Source organism: Salvelinus alpinus, chromosome 2 (genome assembly GCF_045679555.1).
Source record: "Salvelinus alpinus chromosome 2, SLU_Salpinus.1, whole genome shotgun sequence".
Lineage (NCBI taxonomy): Eukaryota > Metazoa > Chordata > Actinopteri > Salmoniformes > Salmonidae > Salvelinus > Salvelinus alpinus.
This window is the reverse complement of record NC_092087.1, coordinates 99,749,901-99,772,711: the sequence shown is the minus strand read 5'-3', so window position 1 is coordinate 99,772,711 and position 22,811 is coordinate 99,749,901. Positions and strand designations below refer to the sequence as shown.

The window sequence follows — 22,811 nt, the reverse complement described above, 5'->3', positions numbered from 1 at the left end:
CAGTATACAGTTAGCGCCCCCTATTGGAATATAAAGTCATTACATCCAACAGGACTAGTTCAGTATACAGTTAGAGGTAGACAGATTCATACCGTGTGGTAGTGCTGGTCAGTAGAGATCATAGCCTTCAGATGGTCAGAGAAGGAAGACAACTGGACAACGCTGAACGAGTGAGACTCTAGTCCTCTTTTAAAGGAAGACAGGACCTGGAGGAGAGGGTTGGAGGTTAGGGTGGAGGGTTTAGGAGGTAGGGTGGAGGGTTTAGGAGGTAGGGTGGAGGGTTTAGGAGGTAGGGTGGGTTTAGGAGGTAGGGTGGAGGGTTTAGGAGGTAGGGTGGGTTTAGGAGGTAGGGTGGAGGGTTTAGGAGGTAGGGTGGGTTTAGGAGGTAGGGTGGAGGGTTTAGGAGGTAGGGTGGGTTTAGGAGGTAGTTTGTTTAGGTGGTAGGGTGGAGGGTTTAGGAGGTAGGGTGGGTTTAGGAGGTAGGGTGGAGGGTTTAGGAGGTAGGGTGGAGGGTTTAGGAGGTAGGGTGGAGGGTTTAGGAGGTAGGGTGGAGGGTATAGAAGGTAGGGTGGAGGGTTAAGGAGGTAGGGTGGAGGGTTTAGGAGGTAGGGTGGAGGGTTTAGGAGGTAGGGTGGAGGGTTAGAGGTAGGGTGGAGGTTAGGAGGGTTAGGAGGTAGGGTGGAGGGTTAGGAGTTTAGGAGGCGTAGGAGGTAGGGTGGAGGGTTAGAGGTAGGGTGGAGGTTAGGAGGTAGGGTGGAGGGTTAGGAGTTTAGGAGGCGTAGGAGGTAGGGTGGAGGGTTAGAGGTAGGGTGGAGGTAGGGTGGAGGGTTAGAGGTAGGTTGGAGGTTAGGAGGTAGGGTGGAGGGTTAGGGTGGAGGGTTAGAGGTTCAGGGTTGGAGGTTAGGATAGGGTGGAGTTTAGGAGGGGTTGGAAGGTTGGAGGTAGGAGGGTTAGGAGGTAGGGTGGAGGTAGGAAGGTTAGGAGGTAGGAGGGTTAGGAGGTAGGGTGGAGGTAGGAAGGTTAGGAGGTAGAGTGGAGGTTAGGAGGGGTTGGAAGGTTGGAGGTAGGAGGGTTAGGAGTTAGGGTGGAGGTAGGAAGGTTAGGAGGTAGAGTGGAGGTTAGGAGGGGTTGGAGGTAGGAGGGTTTGGAGGTAGGTAGGAAGGTTAGGAGGTCGGGTGGAGGTAGGAAGGTTAGGAGGGGTTGGAGGTAGGAGGGTTTGGAGGTAGGAGGGTTAGGAGGTAGGGTGGAGGGTACTTTTTCATACCCCAGTGGGAATTGAACCCACAACCCTGGCATTGTGAGTGCCATGCTCTACCAACTGAACCCCACGGGACCCCCTGACCCCGTCTCACCTCTCTGTCTGAGCTGTGCCACTGCTGATTGGATAGATCCAGGGCGTTGTCAGCACGCTTCCCTATAAACACGGCTGATTGGCCAGAACTCTTCAGGGCCTCGGCAAACCTGAGAGAACTATAGCAGTGTTGTTATCACAAGAGGAAAAGGAGAGCCAGGAGCTCCGATGCATTTAATAACCATTTACACAGACGAGCCGTCTTCATCACCCTTTACACAGACGAGCCGTCTTCATCACCCTTTACACAGACGAGCTGTCTTCATCACCCTTTACACAGACGAGCCGTCTTCATCACCCTTTACACAGACGAGCCGTCTTCATCACCCTTTACACAGACGAGCCGTCTTCATCACCCTTTACACAGACGAGCCGTCTTCATCACCCTTTACACAGACGAGCCGTCTTCATCACCCTTTACACAGACGAGCCGTCTTCATCACCCTTTACACAGACGAGCCGTCTTCATCACCCTTTACACAGACGAGCCGTCTTCATCACCCTTTACACAGACGAGCCGTCTTCATCACCCTTTACACAGACGAGCCGTCTTCATCACCCTTTACACAGACGAGCCGTCTTCATCACCCTTTACACAGACGAGCCGTCTTCATCACCCTTTACACAGACGAGCTGTCTTCATCACCCTTTACACAGACGAGCTGTCTTCATCACCCTTTACACAGACGAGCTGTCTTCATCACCCTTTACACAGACGAGCTGTCTTCATCACCCTTTACACAGACGAGCTGTCTTCATCACCCTTTACACTGACGAGCCGTCTTCATCACCATTTACACAGACGAGCCGTCTTCATCACCCTTTTCCAGGTGTTCTACTCCCCTAGCCAGCACCTCTCCTAAACAGGTGTTCTACTCCGCTAGCCAGCACCTCTCCTAAACAGGTGTTCTACTCCGCTAGCCAGCACCTCTCCTAAACAGGTGTTCTACTCTGCTAGCCAGCACCTCTCCTAAACAGGTGTTCTACTCCGCTAGCCAGCACCTCTCCTAAACAGGTGTTCTACCCCCCTAGCCAGCACCTCTCCTAAACAGGTGTTCTACTCCGCTAGCCAGCACCTCTCCTAAACAGGTGTTCTACTCCTCTAGTCAGCACCTCTCCTAAACAGGTGTTCTACTCCGCTAGCCAGCACCTCTCCTAAACAGGTGTTCTACTCCGCTAGCCAGCACCTCTCCTAAACAGGTGTTCTACTCTGCTAGCCAGCACCTCTCCTAAACAGGTGTTCTACTCTGCTAGCCAGCACCTCTCCTAAACAGGTGTTCTACTCTGCTAGCCAGCACCTCTCCTAAACAGGTGTTCTACTCCCCTAGCCAGCACCTCTCCTAAACAGGTGTTCTACTCTGCTAGCCAGCACCTCTCCTAAACAGGTGTTCTACTCCGCTAGTCAGCACCTCTCCTAAACAGATGTTCTACTCTGCTAGCCAGCACCTCTCCTAAACAGGTGTTCTACTCCCCTAGCCAGCACCTCCCCTAAACAGGTGTTCTACTCTGCTAGTCAGCACCTCTCCTAAACAGGTGTTCTACTCCGCTAGTCAGCACCTCTCCTAAACAGACGTTCTACTCTGCTAGCCAGCACCTCTCCTAAACAGGTGTTCTACTCTGCTAACCAGCAACTCTCCTAAACTGGTGTTTCTTTCACCTCCAGGCTAATACAAGAGGAACCACATATGGAAAAGAGGGGAAGGGTTTGTTGGTCGTACCTGTTGTTGTTGTGTTTGTGTGTACATGTTGCTCTGTTGACAGGAGGCTGGTACATGGTAGGACTCCCACCCCACAGCTCTTCACAATACAGCTCCACTACCTGATACAGAACACACAGACTGGTTACACAGCCTGGGAGTCTGTGTGTGTACCTGTATTGGTCCAGTGTGTGTGTGTGTCGTGTACCTGTCGTGGTCCAGTGTGTGTGTGTGTCGTGTACCTGTCGTTGTTATAGTGTGTGTGTGTGTCGTGTACCTGTCGTAGTCCAGTGTGTGTGTGTGTCGTGGTCCAGTGTGTGTGTGTCGTGTACCTGTAGTGGTCCAGTGTGTGTGTCGTGTACCTGTCGTAGTCCAGTGTGTGTGTGTCGTGTACCTGTCGTAGTCCAGTGTGTGTGCGTCGTGTACCTGTCGTTGTTATAGTGTGTGTGTGTGTGTCGTGTACCTGTCGTGGTCTAGTGTGTGTGTGTGTGTGTCGTGTACCTGTCGTAGTCCAGTGTGTGTGTGTGTCGTGTACCTGTCGTGGTCCAGTGTGTGTGTGTCGTGTACCTGTCGTGGTCCAGTGTGTGTGTGTCGTGTACCTGTCGTAGTCCAGTGTGTGTGTGTGTCGTGTACCTGTCGTAGTCCAGTGTGTGTGGGTCGTGTACCTGTCGTAGTCCAGTGTGTGTTTCGTGGTCCAGTGTGTGTGTGTCGTGGTCCAGTGTGTGTGTGTCGTGGTCCAGTGTGTGTGTGTCGTGTACCTGTCGTTGTTATAGTGTGTGTGTGTGTCGTGTACCTGTCGTTGTTATAGTGTGTGTGTGTGTCGTGTACCTGTCGTTGTTATAGTGTGTGTGTGTGTCGTGTACCTGTCGTTGTTATAGTGTGTGTGTGTGTGTCGTGTAGCTGCCGTGGTCCAGTGTGTGTGTCGTGGTCCAGTGTGTGTGTGTGTGTGTGTGTGTGTGTCGTGTACCTGTCGTGGTCCAGTGTGTATGAAGTACTGGGCCAGTTCCAGGGCAGCCTGGGCGTCCTCTGTGGGGTCATGACCCTTCCTCTCCTCCGTCTGGATATGCTTCCTGTGGGTCACAAACAGAAGAGTTGGGTGAAGTTATGTACCTACCTAGACACTGATCTTGGGTCACTTAAACATTGTCCCCCACTAATGGTTAATGTTAGGGGAGGGGGAAGCTGATCCTAGATCTGTACCTAGGGGATTCTGGAGCAAGAACACACTGGAACACTTTGAATAATTTATTTGGATCCACAGTCTTGAGCATCAAAGAAAGAAAATAACCCAATATAGAGGGGGTAGAAGCTGTTCAGGAGCCTTTTGGACCTAGACTTGGCGCTCCGGTACCGCTTGCCGTGCGGTAGCAGAGTGAACAGTCTATGGCTGGTAATAGATAATTTGTTGTATTACTTGTGAGGCACAGGTGAGTGAGCATAATAATTAGCGGACTCCATTGGACTATTAAACATGGAGAAGGGTGAAGTTGCCCCTAGACACTGATCTTGGGTCAGTTTAACATTGTTCCCCCACTAATGGTTAATGTTAGGATTGGGGAGGGGGAAGCTGATCCTAGATCTGTACCATGGGGGAAAATTCACCCCAGAGCAGAAACACACACAAACATGCTGCAGTTCCTACCTATTATGGAGCATAGCGGTGTGTTGTCAGTGTGTGTGTTGTCAGTGTGTGTGTTGTCAGTGTGTGTGTTGTCAGTGTGTGTGTTGTCAGTGTGTGTGTTGTCAGTGTGTGTGTTGTCAGTGTGTGTGTTGTCAGTGTGTGTTGTCAGTGTGTGTGTTGTGAAAATGAACTCACTTGAGCACGGTCTCAGCCAGCACCTTGAGTTTAAACCTCTGTCCAAACTCTCTCCTGTACAGCAGGGAGGTGTCAATCACATGGGGGTGGATCAGCTGGGAGGAGACAACACAACAGGTCACAGGTCAGGGCTTAGAGGGCAGGGGTCAGCTGAGACAACACAACAGGTCACAGGTCAGGGGTTTTGAGGGCAGGGGTCAGCTGAGACGAGACAACAGGTCACAGATCAGGGTTTTGGGGTCAGGGGTCAGCTGAGACCAGACAACAGGTCACAGATCAGGGGTTTTGAGGGCAGGGGTCAGCTGAGATGAGACAACAGGTCACAGTTCAGGGGTTTTGAGGGCAGGGGTCAGCTGAGACGAGACAACAGGTCACAGATCAGGGGTTTTGAGGGCAGGGGTCAGCTGAGACGAGACAACAGGTCACAGATCAGGGGTTTTGAGGTCAGGGGTCAGCTGAGACGAGACAACAGGTCACAGATCAGGGGTTTTGAGGGCAGGGGTCAGCTGAGACGAGACAACAGGTCACAGATCAGGGGTTTTGAGGGCAGGGGTCAGCTGAGACGGGACAACAGGTCACAGTTCAGGGGTTTTGAGGGCAGGGGTCAGCTGAGACGAGACCAGGTCGAATTCATTAGCGCTCACAGTAGCAAAACGCCTTTCAATGGAAAACAAAAAAACAAGGGTTTCTTATTTGACAAATTCAGGTAGGTCCCTCCCCGTTTTGGTCCGTTTAGTTCCCGGTGAATATGACCTGTGTGTGTATTCCAGATAGAAATGAATAGATCTGACATGATTCCTATTCTACCTGACAGTCATATCTGTTCTACAACATACATTTCTATCTGCACGTTCTGTAACGTTATATTCTCCTGAACAGGCCTCGGGCATTGCTGCTAGCTGCCATTGCAACCACTATCGTCATGGCTACATTGGTAAACCACGGCGACTCACGTTCAGGGCACTGAGGTCGTTCTCAAGGGAGTGGCCAACCAGGACCGCGTCCCGGGGCAACACTTTCTTGAGCTTTGATTGGACTTCTCTTAGGGTGGTGGTGATTGGCTGCAGTATTGCACGGGTGATACCAGAGAACCTATCAGGGGAGAGGAGAGGTTACGTACAGATATTGAGAAGCAAACATGCACACACACACGTAAACACACACACACGTAAACACACACACACGTAAACACACACACACGTAAACACACGCACACACACACACACACACACACACACATACACACATACACACACACACTCCTCTTACTGTGTGAGGTAGTTTAGGATGCGGTTAGGAGGTTTGACCAGCTCATCCAGAACACAGCTCCCTCTGCTGTCTACTAGAGAGATACGTGTCAACTCGTTGCCCCGTTCTGTCAGACACTACACACACACACACACACACACACACACACACACACACACACACACACACACACACACACACACACGCACACACAGACACACACACACGTAAACACACACACACACACGTAAACACACACACACACACGTTAGACACCGAGCAATAACTAGAGAACAAAATGGAGGTTTCATCTACTGTTAATAAAAATCTATGAATATGGGATGTCACAAATGGCACCCTATTCCCTATATAGTGCACTACTTTTAACCAGTCATGTCCTCACCATCTCACAGTCCAGCCCATAGAGAGGACTACTGTCAGTCACACAGTCATCACTGTCTGTACAAACAAAGCCTTCACTGCCAGGCATACCTAGAAAACACACCACAGAGAGACATGAGAGAGAGACCTGGAAAACACACCACAGAGAGACATGAGAGAGAGACCTGTGTGAGTGTCCAGTGTATGTGAGTGTCCAGTGTGTGTGAGTGTCCACTGTGTGTGAGTGTCCAGTGTGTGTGTGTGTCCAGTGTGTGTGTGTGTCCAGTGTGTGTGTGTGTGTGTCCAGTGTGTGTGTGTGTCCAGTGTGTGTGTGTGTGTGTGTCCAGTGTGTGTGTGTGTCCAGTGTGTGTGTGTGTCCAGTGAGTGTCCAGTGTGTGTGTGTGTGTGTGTGTGTGTGTGTGTGTGTGTGTGTGTGTGTGGTGTGTGTGTGTGTGTGTGTGTGTGTGTGTGTCCAGTGTGTGTGTGAGTGTCCAGTGTGTGTGTGAGTGTCCAGTGTGTGTGTGTATCCAGTGTGTCTCACCACGGACAGGGAAGTGTTTCTTGATCATGTCCTCCTGGGTGAGGAGGAATCCAGTCAGCCCTCTGGTCTCCAGACCAAACTTCCTGATCACTGGGTGCCACTGCAGACCTACACACACACACACACACACACACACACACACACACAGGTACAAAACAGACTCCGGAAATCAACATCCTAACAATTAGACCAAGAGGAAATTCCTCCTTGCACCGAGGGTGGCTGATGTTTAAGTCGCAGGCAGGGCTACCCATAACATACCTCCCTCTGGCTGAGCTACCCATAACATACCTCCCTCTGGCTGAGCTACCCATAACATACCTCCCTCTGGCTGAGCTACCCATAACATACCTCCCTCTGGCTGAGCTACCCATAACATACCTCCCTCTGGCAGGGCTACCCATACATACCTCCCTCTGGCTGAGCTACCCATAACATACCCCCCTCTGGCTGAGCTACCCATAACATACCTCCCTCTGGCAGGGCTACCCATACATACCTCCCTCTGGCAGGGCTACCCATAACATACCTCCTTCTGGCTGAGCTACCCATAACATACCTCCCTCTGGCAGGGCTACCCATAACATACCTCCCTCTGGCTGAGCTACCCATAACATACCTCCCTCTGGCTGAGCTACCCATAACATACCTCCCTCTGGCAGGGCTACCCATAACATACCTCCCTCTGGCTGAGCTACCCATAACATACCTCCCTCTGGCTGAGCTACCCATAACATACCTCCCTCTGGCTGAGCTACCCATAACATACCTCCCTCTGGCTGAGCTACCCATAACATACCTCCCTCTGGCAGGGCTACCCATACATACCTCCCTCTGGCTGAGCTACCCATAACATACCCCCCTCTGGCTGAGCTACCCATAACATACCTCCCTCTGGCAGGGCTACCCATACATACCTCCCTCTGGCAGGGCTACCCATAACATACCTCCCTCTGGCAGGGCTACCCATAACATACCTCCCTCTGGCAGGGCTACCCATACATACCTCCCTCTGGCTGAGCTACCCATAACATACCTCCCTCTGGCTGAGCTACCCATAACATACCTCCCTCTGGCTGAGCTACCCATAACATACCTCCCTCTGGCTGAGCTACCCATAACATACCTCCCTCTGGCTGAGCTACCCATAACATACCTCCCTCTGGCTGAGCTACCCATAACATACCTCCCTCTGGCTGAGCTACCCATAACATACCTCCCTCTGGCTGAGCTACCCATAACATACCTCCCTCTGGCTGAGCTACCCATAACATACCTCCCTCTGGCTGAGCGCTCTCCTGGTCTCCTAGCGCATCAGCGGGACTATTGTTGACAACTTCACTGCTGAATATTCCAGAAATCACGTTGCCAGGCGATGGAGTATAACTGTGTCTCTGAGGTCAGAGGGTAAAAAAATACAAATGTGTCACGGTGGATTCTTATGCAATATGACTGACATAGTCCGTGTCCCAGATGTCACCCTGTTCCCTATAGAGTGCACTACTTTACGACCCATACTGTTCTGGTCAAAAGTAGTGTACTATGTAGGGAATAGGGTGCCATAGGGTCAGGTCAAAAGTAGTACACTATAAAAGGGAATAGGGTGCCATAGGGTCAAGTCAAAAGTAGTGCACTATGTAGGGAATAGGGTGCCATAGGGTCAGGTCAAAAGTAGTGCACTATAAAAGGGAATAGGGTGCCATAGGGTCAGGTCAAAAGTAGTGCACTATAAAAGGGAATAGGGTGGCATAGGGTCAGGTCAAAAGTAGTGCACTATGTAGGTAATAGGGTGCCATAGGGTCAGGTCAAAAGTAGTGCACTATATAAGGGAATAGGGTGGCATTTGGTTCTTGACGTACAGAGGTGTACTTGGTGCGGAGGTGTTTGAAGTGCAGGTAGTGTCTGTAGAAGTGGGCCTGGCTCAGTCCTTCTAGAAGGATCACGCTCACCCCTGACACCTTCTTCTGGTGGTGGAGGCGACACCAACTGAAACAGGTACGAGACAATAACATGTTGTCATCGCTCATCAATCCACATACATATCTATCATGTTATTGTTGTGGCAGAATGTTTGCTTCAGTTCCTGTCGTGATGTGACATCCATCTCTATGCAGTAGTGTTATTGCCTCGAGAGTCTAGACTCTGATCTAAGATAAGTTTTGAGGTGTTTGTTGTTATTGTTGTTGTTGTAGCTAGCTAGCTAACATACCTGGGTTGTTTCAGCCCACCGGTGTTCCCCAGAGCAGCAAACTGAAGCAGTTCCGTCAGATCTTTCAACGTGACCGGTTCCTGGAGACGGTCAAACGGCAGAGAGAGCAGTGGGGGTCGGGAACCGGAACGGTGCTCAGACTCTGGAACTCCGTTAAGTTCTGTCTCTTTCACTCGTTTACTGCTCTCTGGTGTTGGGGAAGGTTCCCTCTTCCTCTTGAGACAGACTTGTGGCTCCATGCTTATGGGGGGAGTCCCAGGTTGGATGAAGGGAAGTTGTAGCTCCGAGAACAAGTCCTCATGAACGTCAGCAGCTGTGTTGGTTGGCTAGTTGTTGTGACTCAAACTGGACATGGATCGGAGTGAAGAAAGTAAATTATATCATCCTAGCTTTAACTCTTTTTTTCGAAAATATTACGTTATTTCAGAATAGGACAGTTAGTTGAGCTGGCTAATTTATTAATCCCTGATTTTATGGAACAGACCCTGTATCGCCCAATGGAGATTTCAGAAGATACATCTAGCTAGCGATCATATCCTAGCAACAGTCCCAACTGTGACAAAATTCCATTACATTTTATTTCATAATTGATTTAGTAAGTCTTCCTTATGTCGTTGACTTGTCTGTTTTTTACTGGTGATCAAACTCTACACTACTGCATCTCGACTCGGTCGACGAGAAGTGATCGTGACTTGTTTATTTACAAAACCACAACAATCATACATACGCAAACAATAAGTAAATACAGTAGCATGTCCGAAGTCTACTAACAAGTTACAGTGTGACTAGTGCAAATAAAGATCAATACCTCGTAGTGGGTCAATCTGTTTTGCGAAGTTCACCTGCTTCGCCTCACACGTTTCACGGTTTCCATGCTGCTGATCAATCATCGCTTCCTGCTCGATTGTTTTTTCCTTTCAGCCCAAACTAGTCGAGCGCAGCAGAGTAACACAGATGCGACGAGAATTCAAAAAAAGATCACCGCGAATCCAACACTGCTTTGTTATGAAGTTGTATGCGATATTTTACCTGGTACTTTCTTTTTGAAGTCGTACTTTGGTTGTCACATTGTTCACATTTTAATGTACACTAGTCGTAACGAAGTTGAGTCCGTGGCCTGAAGAAAACGACATGTCTACAAAGAAACTGGCGAAGTAAGTAACGTTAGCTAGCTTCCTAGCTAAAATATATCTAGACAGCCATACTAGCCGAGAAATAATGTAATTCAAATGCTGACTTGCCATGATTCTCATAAATAGTTTTTAGCGCTCCCGTGAACATAAAAGGACAACGAGTAATATTCACATTAGCAGGGGGTGACAAAACTGATGGGATGATGTCTGTTTTGTTATGGAAGACAACTAGGGTTTGTGAGGAAACGCAGCCAGTCATCAACTGGACAGAAGAAACCACTAACATCGAGTAAGAGTCTTTTAAAACGCCGTACATGTTTGGTTTTCTGCTTGAATCAATGACATCTCGTTCAACTTCCGTCACTTTGACTTCCTACTTTCCAGCTCAAATATTCCCATATCTGATTGTCATTGACTTCGAATCCACATGCTGGAGAGAGAGGAACAGCTATGGGCAGGAGATTAGTAAGTTTACAGTACTTTGACAATAGTTGTGGTAATATCATACCTACATACTGTAACCATTAAACTTTTTTTGTGTCCTTCCCTTCTCACTCTCCCCCTCCCCTCTCTCCCCCTTGCCTCCCTCCCCCCCTTGCCTCCCACCTTGCCTCCCCCTTGCCTCCCCCTCTCACCCCTTGCCTCCCCCTCCCCTCTCTCCCCCTTGCCTCCTGCTCCCCTCTCTCCCCCCTTGCCTCCCCCTCCCCTCTCTCTCCCCCCTTGCCTCCCCCTCCCCTCTCCCCCCTTGCCTCCCCCATCTAGTTGAGTTTCCTGCTGTTCTCCTGAACACCTCTACAGGCGAGGTGGAGTCAGAGTTCCATACGTACGTTCAGCCGCAGGAGCACCCCACACTGTCTGACTTCTGCACCCAGCTCACTGGAATCACACAGGTATTCACGCTGTCTGACTTCTGCACCCAGCTCACTGGAATCACACAGGTATTCACGCTGTCTGACTTCTGCACCCAGCTCACTGGAATCACACAGGTATTCACGCTGTCTGACTTCTGCACCGAGCTCACTGGAATCACACAGGTATTCACGCTGTCTGACTTCTGCACCCAGCTCACTGGAATCACACAGGTATTCACGCTGTCTGACTTCTGCACCCAGCTCACTGGAATCACACAGGTATTCACGCTGTCTGACTTCTGCACCCAGCTCACTGGAATCACACAGGTATTCACGCTGTCTGACTTCTGCACCCAGCTCACTGGAATCACACAGGTATTCACGCTGTCTGACTTCTGCACCCAGCTCACTGGAATCACACAGGTATTCACGCTGTCTGACTTCTGCACCCAGCTCACTGGAATCACACAGGTATTCACGCTGTCTGACTTCTGCACCCAGCTCACTGGAATCACACAGGTATTCACGCTGTCTGACTTCTGCACCCAGCTCACTGGAATCACACAGGTATTCACGCTGTCTGACTTCTGCACCCAGCTCACTGGAATCACACAGGTATTCACGCTGTCTGACTTCTGCACCCAGCTCACTGGAATCACACAGGTATTCACGCTGTCTGACTTCTGCACCCAGCTCACTGGAATCACACAGGTATTCACGCTGTCTGACTTCTGCACCCAGCTCACTGGAATCACACAGGTATTCACGCTGTCTGACTTCTGCACCCAGCTCACTGGAATCACACAGGTATTCACGCTGTCTGACTTCTGCACCCAGCTCACTGGAATCACACAGGTATTCACGCTGTCTGACTTCTGCACCCAGCTCACTGGAATCACACAGGTATTCACGCTGTCTGACTTCTGCACACTGGAATCACACAGGTATTCACACACACAGATGCACCCTCTCCATGCAGACACACCCTTCTTCCCTGTGGCCTGTTCAACAGGATGGTAACAGTCAGAATATTTGAAGCATTAGCCAACATCCGTGTGTGTTTTTCTTCTGGTTTTAAACCTGACAATTATTTTTAGCATATTTTTAGCATTTAGCTTTCTCTTCTACAGCAACAGGTTCCCCTTCACATCTGTCTGTTATTCATTTTGTTTACAGCAACAGGTGGAGGCCGGGGTTCCCCTCCTCACTCTCTGTTATTCATTTTGTTTACAGCAACAGGTGGAGGCCGGGGTTCCCCTTCACATCTGTCTGTTATTCATTTTGTTTACAGCAACAGGTGGAGGCCGGGGTTCCCCTTCACATCTGTCTGTTATTCATTTTGTTTACAGCAACAGGTGGAGGCCGGGGTTCCCCTTCACATCTGTCTGTCCCGGTTCTCCCGGTGGCTCCAGGCTCTGGAGCACCAGAGGGGTGTGGTCTTCCCCAGGGACCAGAGGGCTCCAGTCGCAGAGCAGCGCCCCTGTGCCTTCGTCACCTGGTCAGGTATAGTAGCTTAGGATAGGAAAGGTTACCCGGGTCACCTTCAAATGGGAAGAAACGTATTGATGCGAAAATCAGAAATTGTTATTTCCCTCGCTTTCTCTGTAGGCCCAGTACTCATATGACTATATACTGCCTTTCTCTGTTGGCCCAGGACTCATATGACTATATACTGCCTTTCTCTGTTGGCCCAGGACTCATATGACTATATACTGCCTTTCTCTGTTGGCCCAGGACTCATATGACTATATACAGCCTTTCTCTGTAGGCCCAGGACTCATATCTGACTATATACTGCCTTTCTCTGTAGGCCCAGGACTCATATGACTATATACTGCCTTTCTCTGTAGGCCCAGGACTCGTATCTGACTATATACTGCCTTTCTCTGTAGGCCCAGGACTCGAATATGACTATATACGGCCTTTCTCTGTAGGCCCAGGACTCGAATCTGACTATATACTGCCTTTCTCTGTAGGCCCAGGACTCGAATCTGACTATATACGGCCTTTCTCTGTAGGCCCAGTACTCATATCTGACTATATACTGCCTTTCTCTGTAGGCCCAGGACTCGAATCTGACTATATACTGCCTTTCTCTGTAGGCCCAGGACTCGAATCTGACTATATACGGCCTTTCTCTGTAGGCCCAGTACTCATATCTGACTATATACTGCCTTTCTCTGTAGGCCCAGGACTCATATCTGACTATATACTGCCTTTCTCTGTAGGCCCAGGACTCATATGACTATATACTGCCTTGCTCTGTAGGCCCACGACTCATATCTGACTATATACTGCCTTGCTCTGTAGGCCCAGGACTCATATCTGACTATATACTGCCTTGCTCTGTAGGCCCACGACTCATATCTGACTATATATTGCCTTTCTCTGTAGGCCCACGACTCATATCTGACTATATACTGCCTTGCTCTGTAGGCCCAGGACTCATATCTGACTATATACTGCCTTTCTCTGTAGGCCCAGGACTCGAATCTGACTATGTACGGCCTTTCTCTGTAGGCCCAGTACTCATATCTGACTATATACTGCCTTTCCAGTGTATTCCTTTTAGGTTTAGATAAAATAAGGACATTTGCACACTTTAGTACAGTCTGAAACATTTAATGTGGATAACCTTGTTCAACTTGATTATCTGTGTTGTGTTGTTTCAGACTGGGACCTGGGGGTGTGTCTGCTGTATGAGTGTAAACGGAAGCAGCTCCACAAACCTGCTGTTCTGAACAGCTGGATAGACCTGAGAGCTACGTACAGGGTAGGTGGTGTGGTGTGTTAACCCAGTCTAACTCGTGTGTGTCTCTCTCTGTGTGTGTGTTAACCCAGTCTAACTCATGTGTCTCTCTCTGTGTGTGTGTTAACCCAGTCTAACTCGTGTGTCTCTCTCTGTGTGTGTGTTAACCCAGTCTAACTCGTGTGTCTCTCTCTGTGTGTGTGTTAACCCAGTCTAACTCGTGTGTCTCTCTCTGTGTGTGTGTTAACCCAGTCTAACTCGTGTGTCTCTCTCTGTGTGTGTTAACCCAGTCTAACTCGTGTGTCTCTCTCTGTGTGTGTTAACCCAGTCTAACTCGTGTGTCTCTCTCTGTGTGTGTTAACCCAGTCTAACTCGTGTGTCTCTCTGTGTGTGTGTGTTAACCCAGTCTAACTCGTGTGTCTCTCTCTGTGTGTGTTAACCCAGTCTAACTCATGTGTCTCTCTGTGTGTGTTAACCCAGTCTAACGTATGTGTGTGTTAGACTGGGTTAACTCATGTGTCTCTCTCTCTGTGTGTGTGTAAACCCAGTCTAACTCATGTGTCTCTCTCTCAGCTGTTCTACAACAGAAAACCCAAGGGACTGAATGGAGCTTTACAGGATCTAGGGATACAGTTCTCTGGACGGGAGCACTCAGGTACACACAGACCAAAGACATCTCTCTATGATCATTTATAGTGCTGAGCTTCTCTGGACGGGAGCACTCAGGTACACACAGACCAAAGACATCTCTCTATGATCATTTATAGTGCTGAGCTTCTCTGGACGGGAGCACTCAGGTACACACAGACCAAAGACATCTCTCTATGATCATTTATAGTGCTGAGCTTCTCTGGACGGGAGCACTCAGGTACACACAGACCAAAGACATCTCTCTATGATCATTTATAGTGCTGAGCTTCTCTGGACGGGAGCACTCAGGTACACACAGACCAAAGACATCTCTCTATGATCATTTATAGTGCTGAGCTTCTCTGGACGGGAGCACTCAGGTACACACAGACCAAAGACATCTCTCTATGATCATTTATAGTGCTGAGCTTCTCTGGACGGGAGCACTCAGGTACACACAGACCAAAGACATCTCTCTATGATCATTTATAGTGCTGAGCTTCTCTGGACGGGAGCACTCAGGTACACACAGACCAAAGACATCTCTCTATGATCATTTATAGTGCTGAGCTTCTCTGGACGGGAGCACTCAGGTACACACAGACCAAAGACATCTCTCTATGATCATTTATAGTGCTGAGCTTCTCTGGACGGGAGCACTCAGGTACACACAGACCAAAGACATCTCTCTATGATCATTTATAGTGCTGAGCTTCTCTGGACGGGAGCACTCAGGTACACACAGACCAAAGACATCTCTCTATGATCATTTATAGTGCTGAGCTTCTCTGGACGGGAGCACTCAGGTACACACAGACCAAAGACATCTCTCTATGATCATTTATAGTGCTGAGCTTCTCTGGACGGGAGCACTCAGGTACACACAGACCAAAGACATCTCTCTATGATCATTTATAGTGCTGAGCTTCTCTGGACGGGAGCACTCAGGTACACACAGACCAAAGACATCTCTCTATGATCATTTATAGTGCTGAGCTTCTCTGGACGGGAGCACTCAGGTACACACAGACCAAAGACATCTCTCTATGATCATTTATAGTGCTGAGCTTCTCTGGACGGGAGCACTCAGGTACACACAGACCAAAGACATCTCTCTATGATCATTTATAGTGCTGAGCTTCTCTGGACGGGAGCACTCAGGTACACACAGACCAAAGACATCTCTCTATGATAATTTATAGTGCTGAGCTTCTCTGGACGGGAGCACTCAGGTACACACAGACCAAAGACATCTCTCTATGATCATTTATAGTGCTGAGCTTCTCTGGACGGGAGCACTCAGGTACACACAGACCAAAGACATCTCTCTATGATCATTTATAGTGCTGAGCTTCTCTGGACGGGAGCACTCAGGTACACACAGACCAAAGACATCTCTCTATGATCATTTATAGTGCTGAGCTTCTCTGGACGGGAGCACTCAGGTACACACAGACCAAAGACATCTCTCTATGATCATTTATAGTGCTGAGCTTCTCTGGACGGGAGCACTCAGGTACACACAGACCAAAGACATCTCTCTATGATCATTTATAGTGCTGAGCTTCTCTGGACGGGAGCACTCAGGTACACACAGACCAAAGACATCTCTCTATGATCATTTATAGTGCTGAGCTTCTCTGGACGGGAGCACTCAGGTACACACAGACCAAAGACATCTCTCTATGATCATTTATAGTGCTGAGCTTCTCTGGACGGGAGCACTCAGGTACACACAGACCAAAGACATCTCTCTATGATCATTTATAGTGCTGAGCTTCTCTGGATGGGAGCACTCAGGTACACACAGACCAAAGACATCTCTCTATGATCATTTATAGTGCTGAGCTTCTCTGGACGGGAGCACTCAGGTACACACAGACCAAAGACATCTCTCTATGATCATTTATAGTGCTGAGCTTCTCTGGACGGGAGCACTCAGGTACACACAGACCAAAGACATCTCTCTATGATCATTTATAGTGCTGAGCTTCTCTGGACGAGAGCACTCAGGTACACACAGACCAAAGACATCTCTCTATGATCATTTATAGTGCTGAGCTTCTCTGGACGGGAGCACTCAGGTACACACAGACCAAAGACATCTCTCTATGATCATTTATAGTGCTGAGCTTCTCTGGACGGGAGCACTCAGGTACACACAGACCAAAGACATCTCTCTATGATCATTTATAGTGCTGAGCTTCTCTGGACGAGAGCACTCAGGTACACACAGACCAAAGACATCTCTCTATGATCATTTATAGTGCTGAGAGATTAACAGAAATGTGTTATTTTTTTGTTCTTTTAAACAACTAATTGACCGACATCGGTTCAATTATTTAAATTCCATTTAGGTCTTTTTTTCTTCTTCTGTGAGCTCAATGTGTAGTTTCTCTAGAGATGCATCAGATCCGGCCTGAACTGTGTGATGTTGTAGGGAGTTGTAATTTCTCTAGAGATAAATCAGATCCAGCCTGAACTGTGAGATGTAGGGAGTTGTAGTTTCTCTAGAGATGCATCAGATCCGGCCTGAACTGTGAGATGTAGGGAGTTGTAGTTTCTCTAGAGATGCATCAGATCCGGCCTGAACTGTGAGATGTAGTAGGGAGTTGTAGTTTCTCTAGAGATGCATCAGATCCGGCCTGAACTGTGAGATGTAGTAGGGAGTTGTAGTTTCTCTAGAGATGCATCAGATCCGGCCTGACCTGTGAGATGTAGTAGGGAGTTGTAGTTTCTCTAGAGATGCATCAGATCCGGCCTGAACTGTGAGATGTAGTAGGGAGTTGTAGTTTCTCTAGAGATGCATTAGATCCGGCCTGAACTGTGTGATGTTGTAGTTTGCAACAGGCCAATATTCCACATAGTTTAGCGTATACAATGTGGTAATTAACTACAATAACCATAATCCATTGCTCGTCTACTTTTCCGGTCTGTTTTATGTTATACCTGCTACGGTAGAGGCTGAGGAGAGCAGCTGTTGCTTCACATCTCTCTACCTGAAAATACATGACCTAAGTGATTGATAGTTGGTAATCAGCAGTCAGAAAAGTTTGCCTTATTTACTTTGAAGAACTACAAAATAGTGATTTGTCAGACAGCATAGGCAGCAGCTCTATATAGATCAACCAAATTTTTGAAAGTCTAGACACGAAAATAGTTTTTGTTGAATGTTATTTGCAGGTCTGGATGACGCCCGCAACACGTCCCACCTGGCCTGGAGGATGATGAGAGATGGCTGTGTGATGAAGATTACACGCAGTCTGGAGAGGGTGAGTGGCTTCCTGACGAACCCCCACTACTACACCCCTAGTACTAACGACCCCACCGTGCTGACGACCCCTGGACTACTGTACTACGCCCCTAAAGACTCACCCAGGGGCGACCTACATTGAACCCCCTTGGATTTCTGTCAACGCCCCAGAATACCCACCCCTCCTCCGTAAAGACTCACGCAGGTGACTCACCCCCGTTCCATACACACCTGGTTCGTATTCATTAGTGCAAATGTAAAAGGTTTTGCAATGAAAATCAGTTTCTTATTGGAGTTCAGGAAGTCACTCCTTGTTTCGGGTCAGTTTTCTTCCGTTTGGTTTCTCCTCTGTTTACTGAACTGACTATCAATAAAGTTTGTTAAAAAAAAGTTTTGATTGGGCCTCCCGAGTGGCACAGCGTTCTAAGGCACTGCATCTCAGTGCTAGAGGGGTCACGACAGACCCTGGTTCGATCCCGGGCTGTTTCATAACCGGCCGTGATCGGGAGTCCCATATGGCAGCGCACAATTGGCCCAGCGTCGTCCGGGTTACAGGAGGGTTTGGCCGGGGGGGGGGGGCTTTACTTGGCTCATCGCGCTCTTGTGGCGGGCCGGGCGCCTCCAGGCTGACCTCGGTCGTCATTTGATGCGGCTGGCTTCCGGGTTAAGCGGGTGGGTGTTAAGGAGCGAGGTTTGGCGGGTCATGTTTCGGAGGACACATGACTCGACCTTCGCCTCCCGAGCCCGTTGGGGAGAATTAAAAAATAATAATTATAATGCATTGATTTATTTTATTTGTTTACCTCTTAGGCACCTTTGAAGACCAAACCCCTGTTTGGAGATGGGAACGTGCCAGGGAATGGTTGTCCTAGCAACAAGGGGGATAACAAAACCACTATCAAAAACCCCTCCAAGAAGACAAAGAGCGGCGGCCATCTTGAAAATCGACCCAACAGCAAGCCAGTTCCCAACACAGACGTTGTTGAAACACGACCCAAGCCTTCAGACAACCCGGTTCCCAACACAGACGTTGTTGAAACACGACCCAAGCCTTCAGACAACCCGGTTCCCAACACAGAGGTGAACTCCAACTTAACCTCTGAACCTGTTCAGTATCAGAGTATTGTTTCACCAAAGACCCTTCTAAATGGTCTGACCACTCCAATGTGTGGTGGTCGTGGCAACAGCAGAACAGTTAGAATAGGAACGATACAGTCCGTCTCCTCTCCTATGACTTTCAATATCCCCTCTCCTCGTCACTACATCAACAGCCTCGTTCTCGTCTCCACCACTGTCAATTGCATTACCCATCTACCCCAGCCAGACCCGACCCTTGACCCAGAAACAGGAAGTATGGAGGAGGACGTGCACATCTTGGTGGAAACGGAGTCGTGCGGTTCGTATGACGACGTGATATTGGAGGAGGACTGCGACGTCACGGTTGGTGACGAGGATTCTGTTGCTGATGTGTACACAGAGAACGAGACGTTCGAGGTGGATGATAACTCGGTCTATGGGAGGACCTTGCTGTGTCCAAGCCCAGTACATTCAAATCCTGGTAGAGGTCCAACCAACAGTAGGCCTAGTTCCAATACCACCAACACGCCCTGCCAACATCTGACCAGACTGGTACACAAGACCGATAGTAGAACGTCCTCCAGTAACTTGGTGTCTTTGAAGGCTGAGACAACAAGGACCTACAACACCTCTGCACCCAATAGTCTGACCACTTCCTCTTTTGTCAAACCCAGACCTGTTACCCCTGGCTCAAACCTCTCAGATACACGGTCAAGACTGAACACGGAAACGTCAAACTCCTTTGTGATCGACAAGGACGAATCGAGAACATCCTCAAGTTTTGCAAAAGCTGAGACAACGAGGATATACAACACCTCTGGGTCAAATAGTTCATGCAGTTTCTCCTTTGCCAAACCCAGACCTGTTACCCACGATTCCAACCGCTCAGCTACACGGTCAAGACCTCAAACGGCAACATCGAACAACTCCTTTGTGATCTACAAGGACAAGCCAAGAGCCTCAAACTCCTCTTCTACATCCAGTATTTCTATCACATCCAATACCTCAACAGCATCCAATCATTCCTTTGTCAAACCCAGACCAGGCCTCCAGAACTCCAACCTCCATGCTACAGGGTCAAGACCTCTCACAACAAAAAACCCTGGGAACTCATTCACATCCATGTCCTCTACTACAAACCTTCCCAATTCTTCTTTTGTTAGACCCAAACCAGTTACCACCAGCAGTAACCTCTCTGCTTCACAGACACCAAACGGCTCTGCATCCAATCTTTCCTTTGCCAGGCCCAGACCTGTCGTCCATAACCCTAACCCATCGACTTCACGTTCAAGTCTGCACGCAGAGATGCCAAAAGCATCTTTCACGATCCACAAGGACTCCTCTTGCCTCTCTTCTGTCTCTCGTACTTCTGTCGGTGGATCGTTCTCCATCCTCTCCTCGTCCGTTAACCGGTCCTCGTTCCCGCCGACCCGTAGCACCAAGATCACGGCCCCGCTGTGCGACTGTGGGCGGCGAGCCAAGCGTCTAACGGTGTGTAACGGCGGTCCGAACCAAGGCCGAGCGTTCTACTGCTGTGCGGTGCGTCAACACGGCCCTGGGGGGACCAGGAAGGGATGTGAGTTATTTAGGTGGGAGTCTGCTCTCCTCCAGGCTAAATCACCAGCCTCCGCTGCCGCCTCCATCGCTCTGTGTTTTGGTCTCAACTCCAGTGTCGTTCGTCCCCCTGTCATCATCTAGGACGAGATATCAGTTAGCTTGAGGTCACAGGGAGAATCTCAATAGCAATTTCCTTCTCATCCAATGGGTTTGTGAGGCGGAGGGGAGAGGAGGAATCAAGGAAATGTAATTGAGATTCTCCTCTAGATTCTCCTAACAAAGGTGTCATTTTAAACGGTACTTTATGAAAATATGTATGATGTGTGTTTTGAGTGTATATGATTTATGTCCACATACTAAATCTGGTGCGTTCATTGGCCAATATCCTGTACAGTTTCTAAATAGAATTGATCCTCATAATGTGAGATGACATGACGTCATGATGAAATGTAAAATACTTTTTAGGTCGGCATTGTCATGATGAAATGTAAAATACTTTTTAGGTCGGCATTGTCATAATGAAATGTTAAATACTTTTTAGGTCGGCATTGTCATAATGAAATGTAAAATACTTTTTAGGTCGGCATTGTCATAATGAAATATGTCATGAATTGTATTACATGGGTTCTATTGTTGTAAATATAGCAGTTGAGGTCGGAACAAAATGGAAATTATAAATGTTCTGTGTTCTGACATGAGGTCGGAATTGCACATATTGCAAATTGTCCCTCTTGGCGCCCTGTACTAGAGCCACCAATATTTTACATGCGCAACAATAGTGGAATCGGCGGTAAGCCTTCAAAATGAACTGTGAATAATGAGTGAGAAAGTTAGTGGGTCGAAGATCATACCGCCCAAGACATGCTAACCTCTCCTGTTATTGTAATGGTGAGAGGTTAGCATGTCTTGGGGGTATGATATATAATGCTAACCTCTCCTGTTATTGTAATGGTGAGAGGTTAGCATGTCTTGGGGGTATGATATATAATGCTAACCTCCCCTGTTATTGTAATGGTGAGAGGTTAGCATGTCTTGGGGGTATGATATATAATGCTAACCTCCCTTGTTATTGTAATGGTGAGCGGTTAGCATGTCTTGGGGGTATGATATATAATGCTAAACTCTGTTATTGTAATGGTGAGAGGTTACTATGTCTTGGGGGTATTATATATAATGCTAACCTCCCCTGTTATTGTAATGGTGAGAGGTTAGCATGTCTTGGGGGTATGATATATAATGCTAACCTCCCTTGTTATTGTAATGGTGAGAGGTTAGCATGTCTTGGGGGTATGATCTTTGACCCTTTAATTTACTCGCTCATCATTATTCACAATTCATTCAGGATTATCCGTAATCATGGTAGCATCCACATTAATGTGAAAGTGTTTCTTTTTGTGACTCCAAAATGACACCTTATGTTATTTACCATTAATTTATATTCGTTATAACATCATCTGAAATATGATATACATCTGTAGAGTTGATATAATCATTGCGTGCTAGGAATGTGGGACCAAATACTAAACCTCTGACTACTGTATAAGAATCTTTAGGGGTGTCAATTTGTTGTTGTATTACTTGTTAAACAAAATCTCTGAGTGATTGTCTAAAATAATAGAATTTCCCCCTTTTTTTGCACACAATATAGCTCAGTGTCTGAGTTATTTTATACAGTCATTATTGCTCATCTTTATTAAGGGTGTCAATAATTTCACACCCCACTGTGTATATGGTGTTACTTCATGGTGGACTGAGGTCTATAGAACCAGAAAGGAAGTACTCAGTAGGGTCTGTGTAGGGTCTACAGACCCTATACAGTAATCACCATAGATTCTACAGACCCCATACAGTAATCACCATAGATTCTACAGACCCTATACAGTAATCACCATAGATTCTACAGACCCTATACAGTAATCACATTATATAGATTCTACAGACCCTATACAGTAATCACCACATCATAGATTCTACAGACCCTATACAATAATCACATTATATAGATTCTACAGACCCTATACAGTAATCACCACATCATAGATTCTACAGACCCTATACAATAATCACCAGATTCTACAGACCCTATACAGAAATCACATTATATAGATTCTACAGACCCTATACAGTAATCACATTATATAGATTCTACAGACCCTATATAGTAATCACATTATATAGATTCTACAGACCCTATACAGTAATCACATTATATAGATTCTACAGACTCTATATAGTAATCACATTATATAGATTCTACAGACCCTATACAGTAATCACATTATATAGATTCTACAGACCCTATATAGTAATCACATTAT

General features: G+C 47.8%; 2 protein-coding genes across 7 annotated transcripts in view; one reads left to right on the top strand and one right to left on the bottom strand.

Moving 5' to 3' along the window:
* LOC139545914 (RNA exonuclease 5-like) overlaps positions 1-10,156 on the bottom strand; it is a 30,250-nt gene extending 20,094 nt beyond the window's left edge. For 2 of the 3 annotated variants that reach the window (XM_071354157.1, XM_071354139.1), the window contains exons 1-13: positions 10,052-10,156; positions 9,244-9,588; positions 8,894-9,020; positions 8,311-8,428; positions 7,035-7,142; positions 6,516-6,604; positions 6,134-6,249; positions 5,818-5,956; positions 4,865-4,959; positions 4,016-4,118; positions 3,070-3,170; positions 1,353-1,470; positions 93-206 (exon numbers count right to left, since the gene is read on the bottom strand). In XM_071354157.1, coding sequence (XP_071210258.1) covers positions 93-206; positions 1,353-1,470; positions 3,070-3,170; positions 4,016-4,118; positions 4,865-4,959; positions 5,818-5,956; positions 6,134-6,249; positions 6,516-6,604; positions 7,035-7,142; positions 8,311-8,428; positions 8,894-9,020; positions 9,244-9,482 — 1,467 coding nt within the window. In that variant the 5' untranslated portion in view covers positions 9,483-9,588; positions 10,052-10,156. The remainder of the gene's footprint in view (positions 1-92; positions 207-1,352; positions 1,471-3,069; positions 3,171-4,015; positions 4,119-4,864; positions 4,960-5,817; positions 5,957-6,133; positions 6,250-6,515; positions 6,605-7,034; positions 7,143-8,310; positions 8,429-8,893; positions 9,021-9,243; positions 9,589-10,051) is intronic. The other variant, XM_071354147.1, reaches the window with a different exon arrangement.
* A 36-nt stretch (positions 10,157-10,192) lies between these two features.
* Positions 10,193-22,136, top strand: eri2 (ERI1 exoribonuclease family member 2). 4 transcript variants are annotated; one of them, XR_011669150.1, is made up of 10 exons: positions 10,193-10,397; positions 10,601-10,665; positions 10,761-10,841; positions 11,139-11,410; positions 12,577-12,730; positions 13,900-14,000; positions 14,550-14,631; positions 17,790-17,878; positions 18,670-20,958; positions 21,035-22,136. XR_011669150.1 is itself a non-coding variant. In XM_071354075.1 (9 exons), the coding sequence occupies exons 1-9, from the start codon at positions 10,375-10,377 to the stop codon at positions 20,632-20,634; spliced, it is 2,832 nt and encodes a 943-aa protein (XP_071210176.1). In that variant the 5' UTR covers positions 10,193-10,374; the 3' UTR covers positions 20,635-22,136. The 4 variants fall into 4 exon arrangements, 2 of the variants coding, with proteins under 2 accessions (XP_071210176.1, XP_071210180.1); XR_011669151.1 differs by having other exon boundaries at positions 10,261-10,397; positions 11,139-11,266; XM_071354075.1 differs by having other exon boundaries at positions 18,670-22,136.
* Positions 22,137-22,811: the final 675 nt, after the last annotated feature.

Excerpts from the sequence above, each read along its gene's own strand:
- eri2 (XM_071354075.1), top strand. The coding sequence starts at position 10,375 with ATGTCTACAAAGAAACTGGCGAA. Across the intron at positions 10,842-11,138 it reads CAGCTATGGGCAGGAGATTA|TTGAGTTTCCTGCTGTTCTC; the intron begins GTAAGTTTACAG and ends TCCCCCATCTAG. Across the intron at positions 12,731-13,899 it reads TGCCTTCGTCACCTGGTCAG|ACTGGGACCTGGGGGTGTGT; the intron begins GTATAGTAGCTT and ends GTGTTGTTTCAG.